The sequence below is a fragment of the Sinocyclocheilus grahami genome, unplaced genomic scaffold, assembly GCF_001515645.1.
Source record: "Sinocyclocheilus grahami isolate Dianchi unplaced genomic scaffold, SAMN03320097.WGS_v1.1 scaffold5.1, whole genome shotgun sequence".
NCBI classification, from domain to species: Eukaryota; Metazoa; Chordata; class Actinopteri; order Cypriniformes; family Cyprinidae; genus Sinocyclocheilus; species Sinocyclocheilus grahami.
Window position 1 is genome coordinate 3,536,233 of NW_015505184.1, and position 17,287 is coordinate 3,553,519.

Sequence of the window (17,287 nt, forward strand, 5' to 3'; positions counted from 1 at the left end):
GAGATTAGTGCCAAACCCCCAGCAGCCAGCTTAGGTTTCATGTAAGGCTGGATTTTAGCCAGTGAAGAGACTAGACCAATTTACTGCAGCCCTCTAGAATTGATTTCTCTGTAGCACAAATTGATCCGGTAGAGGTTGAAAACTTTACTGCATCAGACATTATCACTAGTATCTTTTCAGACTGGATGCCTAAACAAGACTTTGTTGGGGCTTCCTTTATCACATTGAGGCCTGCAGTTCTGTTGCTCTTAGCTGTGCTTGCGAAGGCTGTGTTTTCTGTTTAATGCTAGGGACCCATCAGATTAAATGATATAGGTTTTATTGTAATGTAAGAAGCTTATGTCTTCCACTTTTATACTTGGACTAATTTACTACATTGATGAAAACACCTTTGGTGGAGATAAAGCAGTAAAATAAATAAATAAATTCCAAGGACCCCAAATATGAGGATCTGAGGAACTCAGAGGTTGCTTCTTTGGTTGAGGTTGATCTGAGGTTCCCTGTTGTTGTGTTTTTTGTTTTTATTATTATTATTTAATTTAATTTATTTATTTAGAAATTAAGGCTTTTATTCAGCGAGGACACCACAATGAATTGATTAAATGTCGGTAAAGATTTTTACATAGTTACAAAAGATTTCTATTTCAAATAAAAGTTGTGCTTTTGAACTTTGTTCATATTGGAAAATGGTTTCCACAAAAATATTAAGCAGCACAATTGTTTTCAACATTGAAAATGATAAGAAATGTATCTTGAACAAATTAGAATGATTTCTGAAGGATCATGTGACACTGGAGCAATGACTGCTGAAAATTCAGCTTTCTGTTGGAATAAATTACATTTTAAAATAATTAAATAGAAAACGGCTTTAAATGGTAACAATATTTCACAATATTACTTGGGTTTTTTTATCAAATAAAAGCAGCCTTAGTGAGCATAAGAGACTAAATATAAAAAAATATATATAAACATTAAATATTTTAACTTTTGATCATTTGTAATATGTTAACAGTGTTGAATGTTTTTTTTCTCTAAATATTAGAATATAAAATAATAATTTCTGTTTGGGTTATAATTGATTTGCATAACCCTTTTAATGATAAATGTTGTTCCAAAGCAGCTTTACAGACTGTGGTGTGCACTATTTAGGTTTGTTCCTTCCTATACAAGCCGTATATTCTCTCATACCCTCACAGGTCCAGAGTTTCCTTCAGCAGGTTCAGACTGATGCTGACTCTGAGGAGGCGACTCCAGCCTCCATGCCTGAAGCCCTGACTGAGCCATGTGAGAGAGCAGAAGATGGAAGTCTACCTACACGAAAGGAAGACGAGGAAAAAACTGATGAAACAGAGTGTGAGAAGACTCTTCAGCTCAGCATAAGATGTGAAAAAAGTGAGAAACTTCAGCAGAACATTCAGCCGGAGCCAGAAGAAAGACAGGACAGCGATTCAGATCCTCGTGGAGAGCTGCAGCCCTTAGACGTCCCTGACTTCTTACTCCCTGATGCTCCTGAGGACGCTGAGGGAGGTCAGCATTTAGCGCCCTGCTTTTACATGATACAAATGAGATAATCACAGTCTGTATAATATACAAGCCAACCATTAACACAGTTAGGCTTCTCATTTGCCGTTCAAAGCAATTCGACATAATCATACTGTTGCCTTTCCCAGCAGAGAGCGTGCAAGCCTCTAAAAAGAACAAGAGAAGGAACCGGAAAAGGAGAAAGGATGTGGAGATGCCACCTGAGATTGCAGCAGAACCTGAGCTGGCCAAGTACTGGGCACAACGCTACCGACTGTTTTCCAGGTTCGATGAGGGCATCAAACTGGATCATGGTGAGTCAGCACAAAGCCACTGTCTTCATTTTAGACAATTCATTAATTCATTGCATTTATTCAATTAGCAGATGCTTTTATCCAAAGCAACTTCAATGCTGCAGCCTCAGGGACATTAAGTTTTAAACAGGGGAAGATTACAAAGATAGACAACCTATTGAACTAGAAATTAATTATTCTTCATAAATATGGCTGATATAGATAAAAATGTATTGTATTTCAACCATTTTTAGTCTTTTGATTGTTTTATAACCACAATTTAAATCAAAGCCATTGTGGCATAACAGATTAAAAATGTTAGACCTAACACACAGTTAAAGGGATAGTTCACCCAAAAATGAAAATTCTGTCATTAATTACTTTCCCTCATGTCGTTCCAAACCCGTAAGACCTTCGTTCATCTTCGGAACACAAATTAAGATATTTTTGATAAAATCTGAGAGCTCTCAGACCCTGCATAGACAGCAACGCAACTGTAATGTTCCCAAGTCCAGAAACGTAGTAAGGACATCTGTAAAACAGTCCATGTGATATCAGTGGCTCAACTTCAATTTTGCAAAGCTACGAGAATACTTTTTGAACTTTATTCAACAATTAGTCTCCTCCGCATTACCCTGGTGCCATTTTTCGAGAGTATCAGTTCGTATGCTGTTCTGTGTCAGCTGCGTCATGCCGGATCTGTTTCCTACATTGTTGTGATTTTATCTGAACGAAAACCGCGTATCCGTGCTTAACAACTACCTTACTAACTATTAATAAGCAGTGAATTAGGAGTATATTGATGGTGAGATTTGGACCTTAAAATAAAGTGTGACCAAATATTTAAACATTTTCATGCAAATGTGCACCAATACAACAATGCCAGATATACAGCATAGGCATAAAAACATAGAAATAAACATTTTAATAGATAAAAATATGCCCTGCAGAGATTTTGGTGAACACTTCTTAATGATGATGCAAATGAATTGAGTTATGAATAGATTAATTGAAATGATTTGCAGCAAACCCCCTAATACTGAAGTTTAAATCTGTTTAAAGACATTTAAAGACATGAGAATAGAAGGGGTCAAATAAAAAGCACATTGATATTTTATATTGCCAAATAAAATTGCAAATATATTACAAGTATTTAATATATTGCCCAGCCCTAATTCTTCTCAGTGTCAGTTTTATACCGATAATGTGATGAGTGAACAGGGACATTCAGCAAAAAAAAAAAGCTAGAGCAGGTTTTGACTTGCACTTTGGGAATTAATAGGATGATGAAACAGACCAAATAGCTATTTGGATATACATAAACCAATAGCCCGCATAGCCTTTGTAAGTGACATTACTGGCAAATGAAAGTCATGAATTTTTTTTTCTTTTTGGAATAACGTGCACCAATGAATCATTCACGGTAAAACCAGTGACTTTAAATAACAAAAAGAGGGACCCTCTGAGAACTGAGGGACAGAGAATGATGTCAGTGTGAGGTTGTAGCAGCTGAAGGTGTGGGCTGTCTGACTGCGCTGGCTCTGTCTGCAGTGTGTGTGCTGACGCTAGACACGGAGCCCCTCATGCCTCCTGCGTCAGACCAGAGAAAAAGGGAGGGAGACAGTGAGCGAGTGAGAGCCAGAGAGCAGGCAGCTTTTAGAGCGCTCAGGAGAGCACTCTTTTCTTTCCCCGTGCTACACTTTACACAAATACAGTGCTCAGCCTCAGAGGACAACCTTTAGCTCTGGTGCTTTACCTGTGTTATCCTCTCCACTGCTGCCTGCAAACTGGGTCACTCTCTCAGTGGACACAGTGTATTAAACTGAACGTAAACCTGCTTTTCGCTTGTCTAATTTTATCTTGTTAAAGGAATTTAATTTGCTGCATATTCTTTTATACTTTTTACCATTTGGTCTTTTGACCATTTATTCTTTATTCTTTTTATTGAAGAAAGAACCAGAGATGATGGTGTAAAAGGAAATGTGACCACGTGAATTTTAGCACCAAGGCTCAATGTGTAGAGCACATGGATTTTTAAAAGTAGCAGCATTGCATAAGAAAAGAAGACATGTTTTCATAGATTAGATTTGTATCTTTAAGTGTAATTTTTATTTTTTGTGAACTTGATGCGGAATATAAAAGGAAAAGATCTGCCAGTACAGTAAGACATACAATTATGAATTAATAAATTAATCTTGTGTTGAAGATATATTCTCTGAAGATGTATTTTCTGAAGTCTTAAAGGGATAGTTTACCCAAAAATTAAAATTCTGTCTTTAATTACTCACCCTCATGTCATTCTAAACTCGTAAGACCTTTGTTCATCTTCGGAACAGAAATATATTTTTGATGAAATCCGAGAGCTTTCTGACCCTGCAACTGACACGTTCAAGACCCAGAAAGGTAGTAAGGACATTGTTAAAATAGTCCATGTGACATCAGTGGTTCAACCTTAATGTTATGAAGCTACGAGAATACTTTGTGTGCGTTGTGGTACTCTCATGAAGTCGAAGACTGACACAGAAGAGAAGAAATGATTGAATATTGAAAGTCGTTATTTTTGTTTTCTTCGCACACAACAAGTATTTTCATAGCTTCTTAAAATTCTAGTTGAACCACTGATGCCACATGGACTATTTTAACGATGTCCTTACTACCTTTCTGGGCCTTGAACATGATAGTTGCGTTGCTGTCTGTACAGTCCCTCCAGGATTCTGCGATTGCTAAATTTATCGCAAAATCAAGCAAACTCTGCAAATTTTCAAAATTGCCGCGTATTTTTGGGCTTAGACGTGTCCCTTGACATCATTGCAACACGCATTCAGTCAAAGAAAGGTTGTTTCTCAGTTCCAAAAATGAAATGAACAGCCTTGCGTTCTCATCATGACTGATTTACAAGAGCTACATTAAACAAACGAACCGAAAGCAGAGCTACACTGCGCAGACCGTTTATCTGCTCGGGCCGGAGCCACCGGCTGATCTCGATCACGCGACACCGATATTCACAGCGCTAGGAGATACAGTGAAGAAAGTAGTCCAATTCGCCACAGAATCAATAACATCTCTGTGAAATCTTGTGAGAAGCATTCAAATTCGACGCATGAATTCTGTTAAAGCTACAGATATCAATTTTTTCAATCAATTCACACAATTTTTCCTAGCACTTCAAAGCTGTAAGTATTACCGAATTTGAAAGTTATTTTTAATGTGATTACATTATTTGTTCATCCTTCATAGGTTGCCCCCATTTATAAAACTAACCCTGATGGCACACATACATCTCGCAGACATCTATTTGACGTCTGCATTTACATCTGCAAGACGTATTTTTTAGAGTGTTTGCTCATCTGCAATACGTCTATTGGACGTTTCCTATCAGATGTCAAATAGACGTATATTAGATGTCTTTAAGATGTTTATGATTTAGAATGTATGTAAAACTGACGTCTTAAAGACGTCTGTCAGATGTTTGTACACCGCAGATGCTTTCCAGATCAAGAGATCTTTAACAGACATCTTGCAGACGTACGTGCTAAAAGTTTTATAATGTAGGAAAGCAAACACTTATTTAAAAATAAAAGAAGACATTAAATTACCACTAGTATACATGGCTGCAGAGTACTTATAGGCTTATTAGCCATTTCCACTCCCTAATATATCTTTTTTTGTATTTATTAAATTATATTTAGACATTATGAATGACCGTAATAAAAGTTAATTTTATTTTCATCTCTACTACCCAGACAGCACAAGTACATATGTAAGATGTCTACTAAAGATCTGGGAAACATCTGCTGTGTAATCTGATAAACGTCTCAGAAGCAGTTTTGCATAAATATCTATTTGACATCTGACAGGAAACGTCTTAAGAGACGTATTGCAGATGAGCAAACACTCTAAAAAATACATCTTGCAGATGTAAATGCAGACATCAAATATACATCTCTGAGATGTACATGTGCGATTAGGGTGAGTGCTTTACTGTCAGGTGCTGGTGACCCTTCTGTAGAACTTAATGGCACTGGTGCTGGTGTCCTCAAATGTTAGTCTGGAGCCCTACAATGGTTTTCGAAGTCAGAAAAGTCATAACAATGTTAGAAGAATGTGGTCTGTGGTATATTTTCTCTGCAAAACAATAAGAAATGCTGCAAATTTTTGAGAAAAGCTGCAGCAAAAACAGTCATTTTAGGCTGCAAAAATCAAAACAAAGTCCTGCAAAATCCTGGAGGGACAGAGAGCTTTCGGAATTCATCAAAACTATCTTAATTTGTGTTCCGGAAGGTCTTTCGGGTTTGGAACGACATGTGGGTGAATAATTAATGACAGAATCTTCATTTTTTGAGTGAACTATCCCTTTAATATGTTGTGCAGGGTTGCTTCTCAGGTTCATTTATCTTATTTAAATTTTTCACATATTTTAACTGGACAGTAGACACAAATATTCATTACAAATATGATTTTGGTAGTGTAGCTTTTATAAAATATATATATATTTTTGTATCATTTATCAGTGCCTTGAAACCACCTGCAACACCGCAGCATTGTGATGGTGACTGCTCAAGAACCACTAACATTCTTTTCCAGAAAATGTCAAATATTTTTAGTTTTTATGTTAAAAATTTTCTTCCTGTGAAGTCAGTCACATTCCTTGTTAAATTGTATTACATAATAACCGTAGTATTGGGTTAGGATTTAGTTTTTAATAGGGCTGGTCTTGGGAAAGATGCATTTTAATCAGCACCAAATGTCAAACGGTTTTCCTTGTGGTACCATGAAAGATCCCGTTATTTGGGATTAGAAAAACTCTCCTCATGGACAGCAGATTTTTGAATTCTCCAAAGTACCATGACTAATGTGTTTTTATACGTCTCTCTCACTTTCGGATCATAACTCTTTCACTAAGCATTTAGAATTCTCTTTGAAAGTGAGATCAGAGCCTCGTATCTATTCTCTTATTCATGTCAACAGAGGCAGTAGCCCATAGCCACAGTGAGCCTCTTTTCCTTCAGCACTGCCTGATTGGACAGAGGAGAGCGAGGGGTAGATCAAGAGCGTGGGCTGGATTGTGTATCTCCTGCACCCCCACCATAAAGACGAGGGGGATTACCTCAGGGCTACAGAGATGCAAACCAACTCTTTTTACTACTGTGATACCCACTGGGAGGAACCAAACAACAAACACCGCTATGACTGCAACATTATGCCAGTCAAGACGCAGACTTTTAAATGGAATGAGGAAATTTTGAGTGATTTTTATCAGCATGTGACCCCTCTAAAGGGCACTGGCATGCATTACCACTTCAGAGACAGGAGAGATTAAAGATTCCAAGTCAACATGAAATGGCATTCAGAAGACATTTTACTCTGTTATGTGACATGTCTATGCAGAACAGGATGTTGAACAAAAAAGTTTGGTTATCCAACACTAACTAGTAGTCTGGAACCAAAAAGGAAAGGAAAACATACTTGTTCTAGTAAATTGTGCTTAATGTAACCAGGAATGTGACTTAAAGTAAATGGGGTAATTTCCGTTTTCTGAGTCTTATGGGAATCCGTCTAGCCACAGTTGATTTTAATCTTTCATTACTTAATGTACTTTTTAATTGGAAAAACTAGGGGGGAAAAGTCTATTGTCATTCACTTTTAGATGACAACAACTGTAATGTACACACAGTTCCTATAGAAAACTACATTTGCTTTATACCAGTTTAATTCCAACTTGGGGGAAGTATATATAATTTTAATTTATACTTATTAGTTATTTTAGGTAGGACACTTAAAGCATGAATATAGGCATATTATTCCATATTGCAGTTGAGTAAATGCAATACAGTAAATATGTCAAAGATCAAGGTGAATTAATTAATTTATAAATGAATAATCATGTATATAAAAGCAATCTAGTAATTTACATCATCAAAACAATTCTCACAAATGTTAATGTCAGTAGTGTTAACCATATAAAAAGCATTTTAAATGTCTTTTTCTTCTTCTTCTTCTTCTTCTTCTTCTTATTATTATTCATTTTGACCTTGAATTATATGTGAAAGGAGATACTTTAATCAATATAGCATGGTAGGTTTAATTTCAGTTTTTAAACATTTTCAGATGGAAATGTCACTGCAATTATAAAATGACACCAATACAATTATTTGTTATTAGTGTTGACAGTATGTTTTTCTGTAAGATGTAGTCCTTTTTTTTTTGAGCGAGCTTGTTATGCAAATTTAAGGTACCACTTATGGTATATGTGCTTAGAAAAGCAAGTTCTCTTTACTTGGGGGCACCTGTACTTGATGGGCTCTTGGTGCCACCCGCTGTCCGGACCTCACTCTGTAAACGGGAAGTGCTGAACGTGGTTGCTCCAGACCAGTGATTGTTACTTTAGCAGGTGTTCTATTCTCAGTGGAGAGAGAAATACGAGAGGCGGAAAAACAGAGATGCGTTTGTAGAAGCTAAAAGCAGATGGTGTTGGTCTCCACTGAATCAGAGGAGGACATGCTCTGTTAAACTCCACTCTCTCTGTGCTCTCTGACTGCTTCTGCCTCAGCTCTCTCTCACAGATACATGCAACACCCTAAAAACATGAAGATGCAGTATCTGAGGCCATGTTTTAAAGTGGCACAGCTTTCAAGAATGATGAACTGCTTGGAGATACAGAGGGAGTCTGCTTTAAGGTCATCATATATTGAAAGCATTGAATGGCTTGTACACCTTCTCCTAGAAAGATATGGTTTTCTGGCATCACATGATGAATTAGCCAAATTTTTTAAAAAAAGATCATCCTTTTGTCACCTGAGGCTCCTCTTCCTATATATTTAGAGAGGGGAGACAAGCAGAGCCAAGCTTCAGCTCTTCAAATAGAAAATGAAAACTGCAGACTCCCTCTGGTGGACAAAGTGTCAAAAATCTACCACATTTGTAATAAAAATGTGCATTTAGGTTTAACTAGAATTAAATACTCTGCTAATCTTAATTATTTGTTTGGGAAGGAAAAATTCATGAACTGATAAAAGCCTTTTGCTTCTAATTGAAATTGTGATGTGCATGTGACTCTGTTCTGTCCACAGAGGGCTGGTTCTCAGTGACTCCTGAGAAGATAGCAGAGCACATTGCTCTGAGAGTGCAGGACAGCTTCAGCACGGAGCTCATTATCGATGCCTTCTGTGGTGTGGGTGGCAATGCCATTCAGTTTGCCCTCACTGGGAAAAGAGGTACAGTTGCATTTCATACCACCATGCCAACACAGTCCTACCATGCTAACACCAATGTGTTGGTTTCCATTGTCTTGAGAAACCATCAGAAATTTGTATTTGATTTGATTTTATTTGTAATTAATTTATTTATCTATTTTAGCATTTGAGATTGATAATATAGTATTGTTGTTAAAAAAACAAACAAACATGTTTCTATGTTCACTCATTTTTTTTCTCAGTCTAATAATTTATTCGCACATTATATATTCATACATTCGATGTAAAAATGCATTAAAAATGCCAACCACAAATATAATGTTTTTCATTTATGAATTAAAATTAATTTAGATTTTTTTGGATTGTTTTTGTAATTCATAATATTTAGAAATATTCACAATGTATACAACTATAAATATTAAAAAAACGTATCTTCTGCTTGCCAAGGCTGCATTTATTTGATCAAAAATACAGTAAAAGGGATATTATGCGATATTACAATTTAAAATAAGTTTCTATTTTTATATATTTTTTTATGTATTCTTTTGATGGCAAAGCTGAATTTTCAGCAGCTATTACAGTCTTAAGTGGCATATGATCCTTCAGAAAGTATTCTAATATGTTTAAAACAGTTGCGCTGCTTAATATTTTTTAGTAAATATTTTTATTTTATATATTTTTTTTCCAGGATACTTTGATGAATAGAAAGTTAAAACCATTTATTTAAAATCTATATTTTTTTGTAACACTATAAATGTCTTTACTGTTACTTTTGATACATTTAGTGGGTTCTTCCTCAATAAAAGTATTCATTTATTTTTTTATTGAAAAAAATCTCACTGACCCCAAATGTTTGACCAGTTGTGTATATTTACTCGCATGTATTCAAGGTGTAAAGTCAATATGTTAGTACTTGATGGTTATACCATATGAGAATCTTAAAGTCAATAAATACAACATTTCCTGAAAATTGTATAAAAAATGTTCAAAACCAACATGAATACAAAAAGAACAATACTGAACTTACTAGGTTTTTATTTGTTTTTCTTTATTGTGGCCACTCTTGTTTGTCATTGACCCTTTTGTTGTTTTTCTCCACCTGACATCCAGTGATCGCCATCGATATCGACCCCGTACGGCTGGCTCTGGCACAGCACAATGCAGAAGTGTACGGTGTGGCGCACCAGATAGAGTTTGTGCAGGGAGACTTCTTGCAGCTGGCTCCGCACCTGCGAGGAGACATGGTTTTCCTCAGTCCCCCGTGGGGAGGACCAGAGTACCTCAGTGCTGACGTCTTCAACATCAAGACCATGATGACTCCAGATGGATATCCTTTTAGTCTTACACTCTGTACTTTATTCTGGGCTGTGCCTCTTTCTTTTGAAATGAGGTTTTCATTAGAATTTGGAAGAGAAGGTTCAGATTTGTCCTTTTTCACATCACTCCTCCCCTTTGTGGAAGTTATGATATACTTTCTAATGTATGTGGTCAAGGTGCTTCAAACCACTTATTCCAACTTCCTTAACTATCTATACATTTGAAATTTTCAGGTTGTCAAAAATGATTTCGGACAATATTGTCTATTTTCTTCCTCGAAACGCAAACATGGAACAGGTAACACTTTTATTTATTTACATGAATACTTTATTTTTTGTTTTTTCATATTTAAACATTTTTATAATAGTTTTTTTTTATCATTTTTATAATTTCTTTTTTTCTTTTTTTTATGGTAACATAAAGACCCCATAAATGGCTCAAGGAACACAAAAATCAAAATAAAATTATTATTATTATCAAAAATAAACGATTATTTTTTTGTATTGATGCTAAAAGTTTATCAAAGTTTATCAAAAGTTACCCCCCCACCACACACTTGTAGAACCTAGTAAAAAAGTAATATATTTCAAATACATTTATTTCATACTAAGTATAGTTCAAATCTATTAACATATTTACTGACATATCGCTCGAGACTTACTGATATAAAAACTATTATTAAACTTTATTTGGCATTCTAATTGTGCACAATGCACATTTCTTAATATTAATTCTAAAATGTGGTTTAATGTTGCAATCGATGAGGATTGTATGATCTTTGAAAAATATCAGACTTTAAATGCAAGATGTTTAAAGTGTACCTGAAGTATACTTGCAATAGTTCCACTTTAGCACAATCAGATATACTTCAGTATATACTTTAGTTGGACTTCAGCACTACTTCTGCGCAATTAAACTATGTTAAGTACAAAATCGGTTGCTCCAATTTAGCACACTTGAAATATACCAGTTTAGTATACCAAAAGTACAGTTGCAGGCTATTTTTATTAAGCACGTAAATATGTAAATGTATTTACATGAAATAAATGTTTTTCAAATACATTAATTTTCACTAGAGGATGTACACTAGTGTATGGATGACTTGAGTGTTAGCATACATGGCCGTAAAGGCATCAAACTCTCATTTTAATTGGACAGGGCCTAGATGAAGTCATCTGATTTTTAATATTAGTCCACATGGCTGCTGTACACTTATTCTTAGCATTTATTATCAACTTATTATACATCTAGTTTCAGTTATCATTCATTGTGTCATATGTGTCAGGCAACACAAGCTAAACTTTGCTGAAATCTTACTCTTATTCAATCAGAAATGGAGTTATTTTCACAGAATGCACTATGTACGCCTGGGTTTAGTTTAGTGCATCTGATGTCTGTCAGTTGCAGGCAGCTGTATAATGATTTTTGAATTCTCTGAAAGGTCTTGTTGTCTGGTGCAGTGTGGTTGCACCTTTTGAAACCACACTACTTTCCGGAGCATTCTGTGTTTGACTGTAGCAAATTTTTAGTAATCTAAATCTAAAGTAAATACATCATTACCTTTTGCTCATAACTGCTTGTATGGTTAAATACTGTGTATTAGTGTGACTTTCTTGCGATTGAATTCAACAACAACTTTCCCTAAACCAAGATACTGTGTTTATATGATACTGACATGTTGATATTGGCAACTAATGACCACGTCGTCTGTGATGGTATCTCACACCTGCTCTGCCTCTTTTTTTTTTTCTTTTCTTTTTTTTCTTTTCCCCTTCCTCTTTCTCTTCTTTCACTCTGTGCAGATCGCGTCGCTCGCCGGCCCAGGTGGGAAGGTGGAAGTGGAGCAGAACTTTCTGAACAACAAACTGAAAACGATAACTGCATACTTTGGCAACTTAATTAAGTCAAAAACATAAAACTTTTAAGACCTTTGACAGGCATTTATGTTAGCTGTACTTACTGCACTTAAATTGTACTGGTACACCTTATCTGTTTTGTAAAGCCATTGATGATGAATTTGACATAAAATGTACATTTTATGTGTTTTTGTGATGCTGCTAGTATAATGTTTATTTTAACTTGGATCTGTTTTTTCCCCCAGTGTTATTTACCTATTAAAGTTGATTTGAAGAAACAAAGGAAGTTTTAAAATTCTAAAAAAAAATCTATCTATCTATCTGTCTGTCTGTCTCACAGTGCTGTATAATGTCTGTATCGAAAAAAATATTTGAAGTTATTATATTTAGAAATATTTTAATATTGATTACTCGTTTATATACATGTATTTCTAACTATTCCGCAGGTTTTACAAACGTCTATTAAATTTGTCACAACCGTGAATGTAATGAAAGCGTAGGCTATGTTCCTACCATCATGTGAGATTATACCGATATACTTTTCCCCCAAATACCACAGAGTTGACACTTGACAAGCGTAATGGCACTGCGGTTTTATGCAAACAAATAAAACCGAACTCTAATCAACATGGTAAATACTGTACCAGGAAGTCGAAAGAGCAGTAAAAGCAGCAGGCGTCCAGTCTCAGGTTCCTCATTCTGTGTTTGTGTGCGTGTCGCGTCAATGAGAGGAACAGCGCGCGCACTCGACGCTTATTTCGCTCAGAAACTTTTCCTTTTAAATGAGAGTTAACCACTTTTTCTGACATTTGACAGGTAGGTAGACTTCTTATCTGTTTTAAATGATTTCTTATAGTCTGTTGTAATGGTGTTAAAGTACATGTCAGTAATGTACCGTTTACTTGCATATGTATCAATGTCAACAAAGTTTTCCTCCGTATATTTGCCATTCTTTCTAATATAGACATGTTTCAATTTTGATTCAACGCTATGTGAATGTGTTGTGATGGAAACTCCCAGCTGCCAAAATAGAAAAAGCCGGTTAGCCTTGAATCATTTCCCTACTAAGTTATAGACTGGCTATAAAATCTGAATAATTATTAACTCACGATTTTTACATGATCGCTTTAATTTCTCGGAGTGAGTTTTAGAAAGATCACGCACAACGTTACAAATCACATTTCCCACTGGAAAAGAAATCACTAATGAGATCTCCTTAATATCGCAATCGTCTTTCCTCAACTGCAAAAAGTCCGATTTGTCTCTAAAGAAAAAGACTTTAGTAGTAGTCTCCTAGAGTTTCAGACAGGATCTCCAAAATGTCTCAAACTGCTCAGATTTTATGAGATTTTAATTTTAAGAGTTATCTCTCATTTGAGTATATTTTTATTTCTCCTAAGGAATTTTAGGGGGGAAAAACAGCAACAAAGTTGATAGTAAAATTAAACATTGTTGGGAAATATATGTTGTCATCATTAGACTTAACTGTTAAAATTACATTAGGACAACGCTGTTTTTCTTTCAAATATTGCATTTTCCATTTTACAGTTTGTGTCTTGCATGAAAATAACATGTACAATATATCAACTTTCCTTAAAGGTCAGCAGTCTTCTCAGGACATGCTTCCCATTTTATTTTTAGCTAAAGATGCTGAGTTTTTACACCATGACACTTGACCCGAGTTGTTGAAGAGACACCCTTTTCCATTTTTGTTCTCAGAAATTAGGCCTGTTCACTTTCTGTCCTTCCTCCAGCCTCAAATTTCTGTATCTGCAGGCTACAAAAACCAGAGATAAATAGCCTAGATTAGGTTTCGTCATTCAACAAGATAATCACAAGGCACATATAGCATTCTCATACAAACAGACTAGAGACTGACACTCAGAAGTAGTTGAGAGGTCTTTTGTGTGTCTCTGTCTTTCCTGTCTTACTGAACGCCCTAGAGACGCCGGTCAGAGGAGGAAGTGTGCAGCCCCAGTGGCCTGCTTGCGCTCACATTAATCTAGCATTATAGCCTTGTTAGTTTCCTGCTGACATTTAAAAATACTGCCACATCAGTAGAGTCCAGGATGGCCACATACACCATTTCAGCCTGGTGTTGTTTAGCCATTTAACCAACTTTAATAACATTTCACCTTCAGGACAATGGAGGGCACTTTTTAACATCTCTTTCTTCAGGGTTGTAGGCTAAATATAACCAGAACCATGTCTATTGCTTTGGGAGATATGGAATTATCTGTTGTGGAATTTGTTGAGATATGTTATCCAGGTACTCAGACTTATTCATGGCTATTAAAACTTTTTTTTTTTTGGCTACTTTGGGAACTGACTACTTTGGTCAAATGGCAACAGTGTTAAACATTTCCTGAAATACCAAAGGATGTGGAAAGAATTGGCAAACAAGCTTGTCAGAATTTCCCAGAAGGAGGGCAACGATAGGTCAAAATATGGGATGTAGTTTTGTTTTTAATTAAATGACATTTTTAAAACAAGTTTTGGGTTCATTTTAGAACTTCACTTTGCCATCTGTCTGTCTATTTTTATATCTGTTTTTAATTGTTGTTCAAATTCTAACCTTGTAGAAAAGGAAATGAAGTAATTCAGCGTTTGCTGCTCATTTATTTAAAGGCCTTTGCCCAAGAGATTCACGGTACATGCATTTCCTCTTCATAGTCATGCTGTTGTTGCTTTGGTAAAGCTGATATCCAGCATTTATGGCTCCTACAATGAACCTGATTTTAAGAGAAAATGATTACTTCTCCCCAATACTCAGCTGTAAGAATAAGCAAAGGATATATTTTCAGCAGGGGAATTCCTTGGTTTCTTCCTTATGAAACTCTAACCTTAAATAGCTCTGCACCATCTTGGCAGATGGTTTATATTACCAGGGCATTGCTTTGATGTGTTCACCTGACCTTCCAGTAGGTTTTCCAAGCTACAAGTGTTCCTTATAACATGTTGAGAGGGTGTGTTATTATTTTGAGGGCATATTGTTATTCATATGATGCCTCTTAAAGTGTACTGGCGATCTTATACAGAGTGACTCGATGCTTCTCAGCTGACCTACTTGGATAAGCACACGTCAAAAAGAGTTCTTTATGACTTAGTTGGTATAGGTACCACAGGAATTGCACTGTGTTTTTTGTTGACTTTCATTTTAGTTCAAAGACTAAAACTATAGCTTTTAATTGTTTTTAACAGATCAATTTAATGTTTGACATGAAACTGTATTCATCATGAAATATGGCTTTTAAACACATTTTTTAAAGTTATTTTCCACTCCCCAAATGTTTAATGTCATAAATAATAATACTGTATTATTATTATTCATATTAGATATTTAATCATGTATATTAAAGAAATGTAAACATATATTTAATATTCATAATATGTTTTCATTTAATTGTAGTATGATTTTTTATTTATTTAGAAATATTATTAAATATTTAAATAAAATAATTTTTGATGTTGTATCTGCCATGTAAAAGCAATATCCTTGATATCTGTGTTCAGGGAAAGAGTATGGGTCTGGAATCTTCTCTGCATCATTTGTATCAATTTTAGTTTTCTATAAGCAGTGACATGTAAAATTGTGTAAGTCTTATTGCATAGGTATTACTATGTAATGCACTGTAGAGTTAATTTGAGGTAATAGTATCATAAAATATTTCATGGTTGTGGTTTGTTTTGATTTAATTCCAGTTTCTGTTCATATTTCAGTAACTGACAATGGTTAACCTTCTTCTTGCAGGAAACATGGGTTGTAAAAAATCCAAGTTGGATGGTGACCAAAATGGAGGTGTGCTTGAAGGAAACAAACACCAGCCAGTACGTACTGACCTAACTGTATATGTGAGAGATCCAACCTCCTATAAGCCTCATATAGTAAGTAGTGAGTAGTGATGGGGTGATGTGATGTTTTGACTTTCATAGACTCTAAAGAGAAGGGGTTTGAATACTTTTAAAACGTTTTCATGATTATATCATGATTATATGAAATGGTTTATTTCACAGAATAATCAGAGCCCCGGGCTCCTGCCTGGTCAGGTGTTCCAAAAAATGGAAGGTAGATCTGATGAGCATTATTCCACATTCTTATGCTTTTGTAGCTTTGAAACTTTTTTTGGTAAAATTTTTATATATTTATGTTTATACAGAAAAGGAAAAAATAGCCATTGCTTTGTATCCGTATGACGCCATTCATGCTGAGGATCTGGGCTTTAAAAAAGGAGAGAAGTTAAAGATTCTTGAAGAGTAAGTAAATGTCATCATCTAGAATTTTTCTTTGCATGTTATCATGTTGTTGTTGCTGCTGTATGTGAAGTGTGATATTTTTTTCCAGGCATGGAGAGTGGTGGAAGGCAAAGTCTTTGACCTCAAGAAAGGAAGGATTCATTCCTTCAAACTATGTTGCAGAAGCAGACACTATAGAGACAGAAGAGTGAGTGCTGCTCAATATGATGAATTACTATACACGTGTAACTATATATGTGTGTGTATATATATATATATATATATATATATATATATATATTTTTTTTTTTTTTTATCTTGGTATATTTTGATTAACCATGCACACAATTTAGATGGTTCTTCAAAGATATCGCACGGAAAGATGCAGAGAGACAGCTGCTGGCACCTGCTAACAAACCTGGGTCTTACCTCATACGGGAAAGTGAAACCTCAAAAGGTGCACACAGTTTACTGTCTACTAGTGTCTTTTGTGGTAATATAACTTTGTGGTGTAACATATTCTGCTTTGTTGTGAACAGGAAGTTATTCACTGTCAATCAGAGATGTGGACGCTCAGGGGCTGGATGTTGTTAAACATTATAAAATCAGATCTCTGGATAATGGTGGCTACTACATCTCTCCAAAAATCACATTCAATGACATCAACAGCATGATAAAACATTACCACAGTAAGTTCCAATGATGCTAAAAAATAAATCATAATACACTTTATAGCTGCATAAATAAAATGTGTGCTTTAATATTAAATGTTTAATTTATTTATTAATGTATAAATAAATATTAATGCATTTATAAATGTATTGTTATATGATTTTTATTATATATATATATATATATATATATATATATATAT

General features: G+C 35.1%; 2 protein-coding genes across 6 annotated transcripts in view; both read left to right on the top strand.

The window, feature by feature from the left end:
* LOC107584566 (trimethylguanosine synthase) overlaps positions 1–12,457 on the top strand; it is a 22,458-nt gene extending 10,001 nt beyond the window's left edge. For 2 of the 4 annotated variants that reach the window (XM_016271269.1, XM_016271259.1), the window contains exons 8-13: positions 1,197–1,527; positions 1,671–1,835; positions 8,885–9,028; positions 10,118–10,334; positions 10,543–10,621; positions 12,127–12,391. In XM_016271269.1, coding sequence (XP_016126755.1) covers positions 1,197–1,527; positions 1,671–1,835; positions 8,885–9,028; positions 10,118–10,334; positions 10,543–10,621; positions 12,127–12,240 — 1,050 coding nt within the window. In that variant the 3' untranslated portion in view covers positions 12,241–12,391. Of the gene's footprint in view, positions 1–1,196; positions 1,528–1,670; positions 1,836–8,884; positions 9,029–10,117; positions 10,335–10,542; positions 10,622–12,126 lie in introns of all 4 variants that reach the window. The other 2 variants (XM_016271249.1, XM_016271278.1) reach the window with 2 other exon arrangements.
* A 390-nt stretch (positions 12,458–12,847) lies between these two features.
* LOC107584583 (tyrosine-protein kinase Lyn-like) overlaps positions 12,848–17,287 on the top strand; it is a 10,466-nt gene continuing 6,026 nt past the window's right edge. The window contains exons 1-7 of one of the 2 annotated variants that reach the window (XM_016271290.1): positions 12,848–12,996; positions 15,932–16,065; positions 16,195–16,246; positions 16,338–16,434; positions 16,523–16,621; positions 16,767–16,870; positions 16,953–17,102. In XM_016271290.1, coding sequence (XP_016126776.1) covers positions 15,937–16,065; positions 16,195–16,246; positions 16,338–16,434; positions 16,523–16,621; positions 16,767–16,870; positions 16,953–17,102 — 631 coding nt within the window. In that variant the 5' untranslated portion in view covers positions 12,848–12,996; positions 15,932–15,936. The remainder of the gene's footprint in view (positions 12,997–15,931; positions 16,066–16,194; positions 16,247–16,337; positions 16,435–16,522; positions 16,622–16,766; positions 16,871–16,952; positions 17,103–17,287) is intronic. The other variant, XM_016271300.1, reaches the window with a different exon arrangement.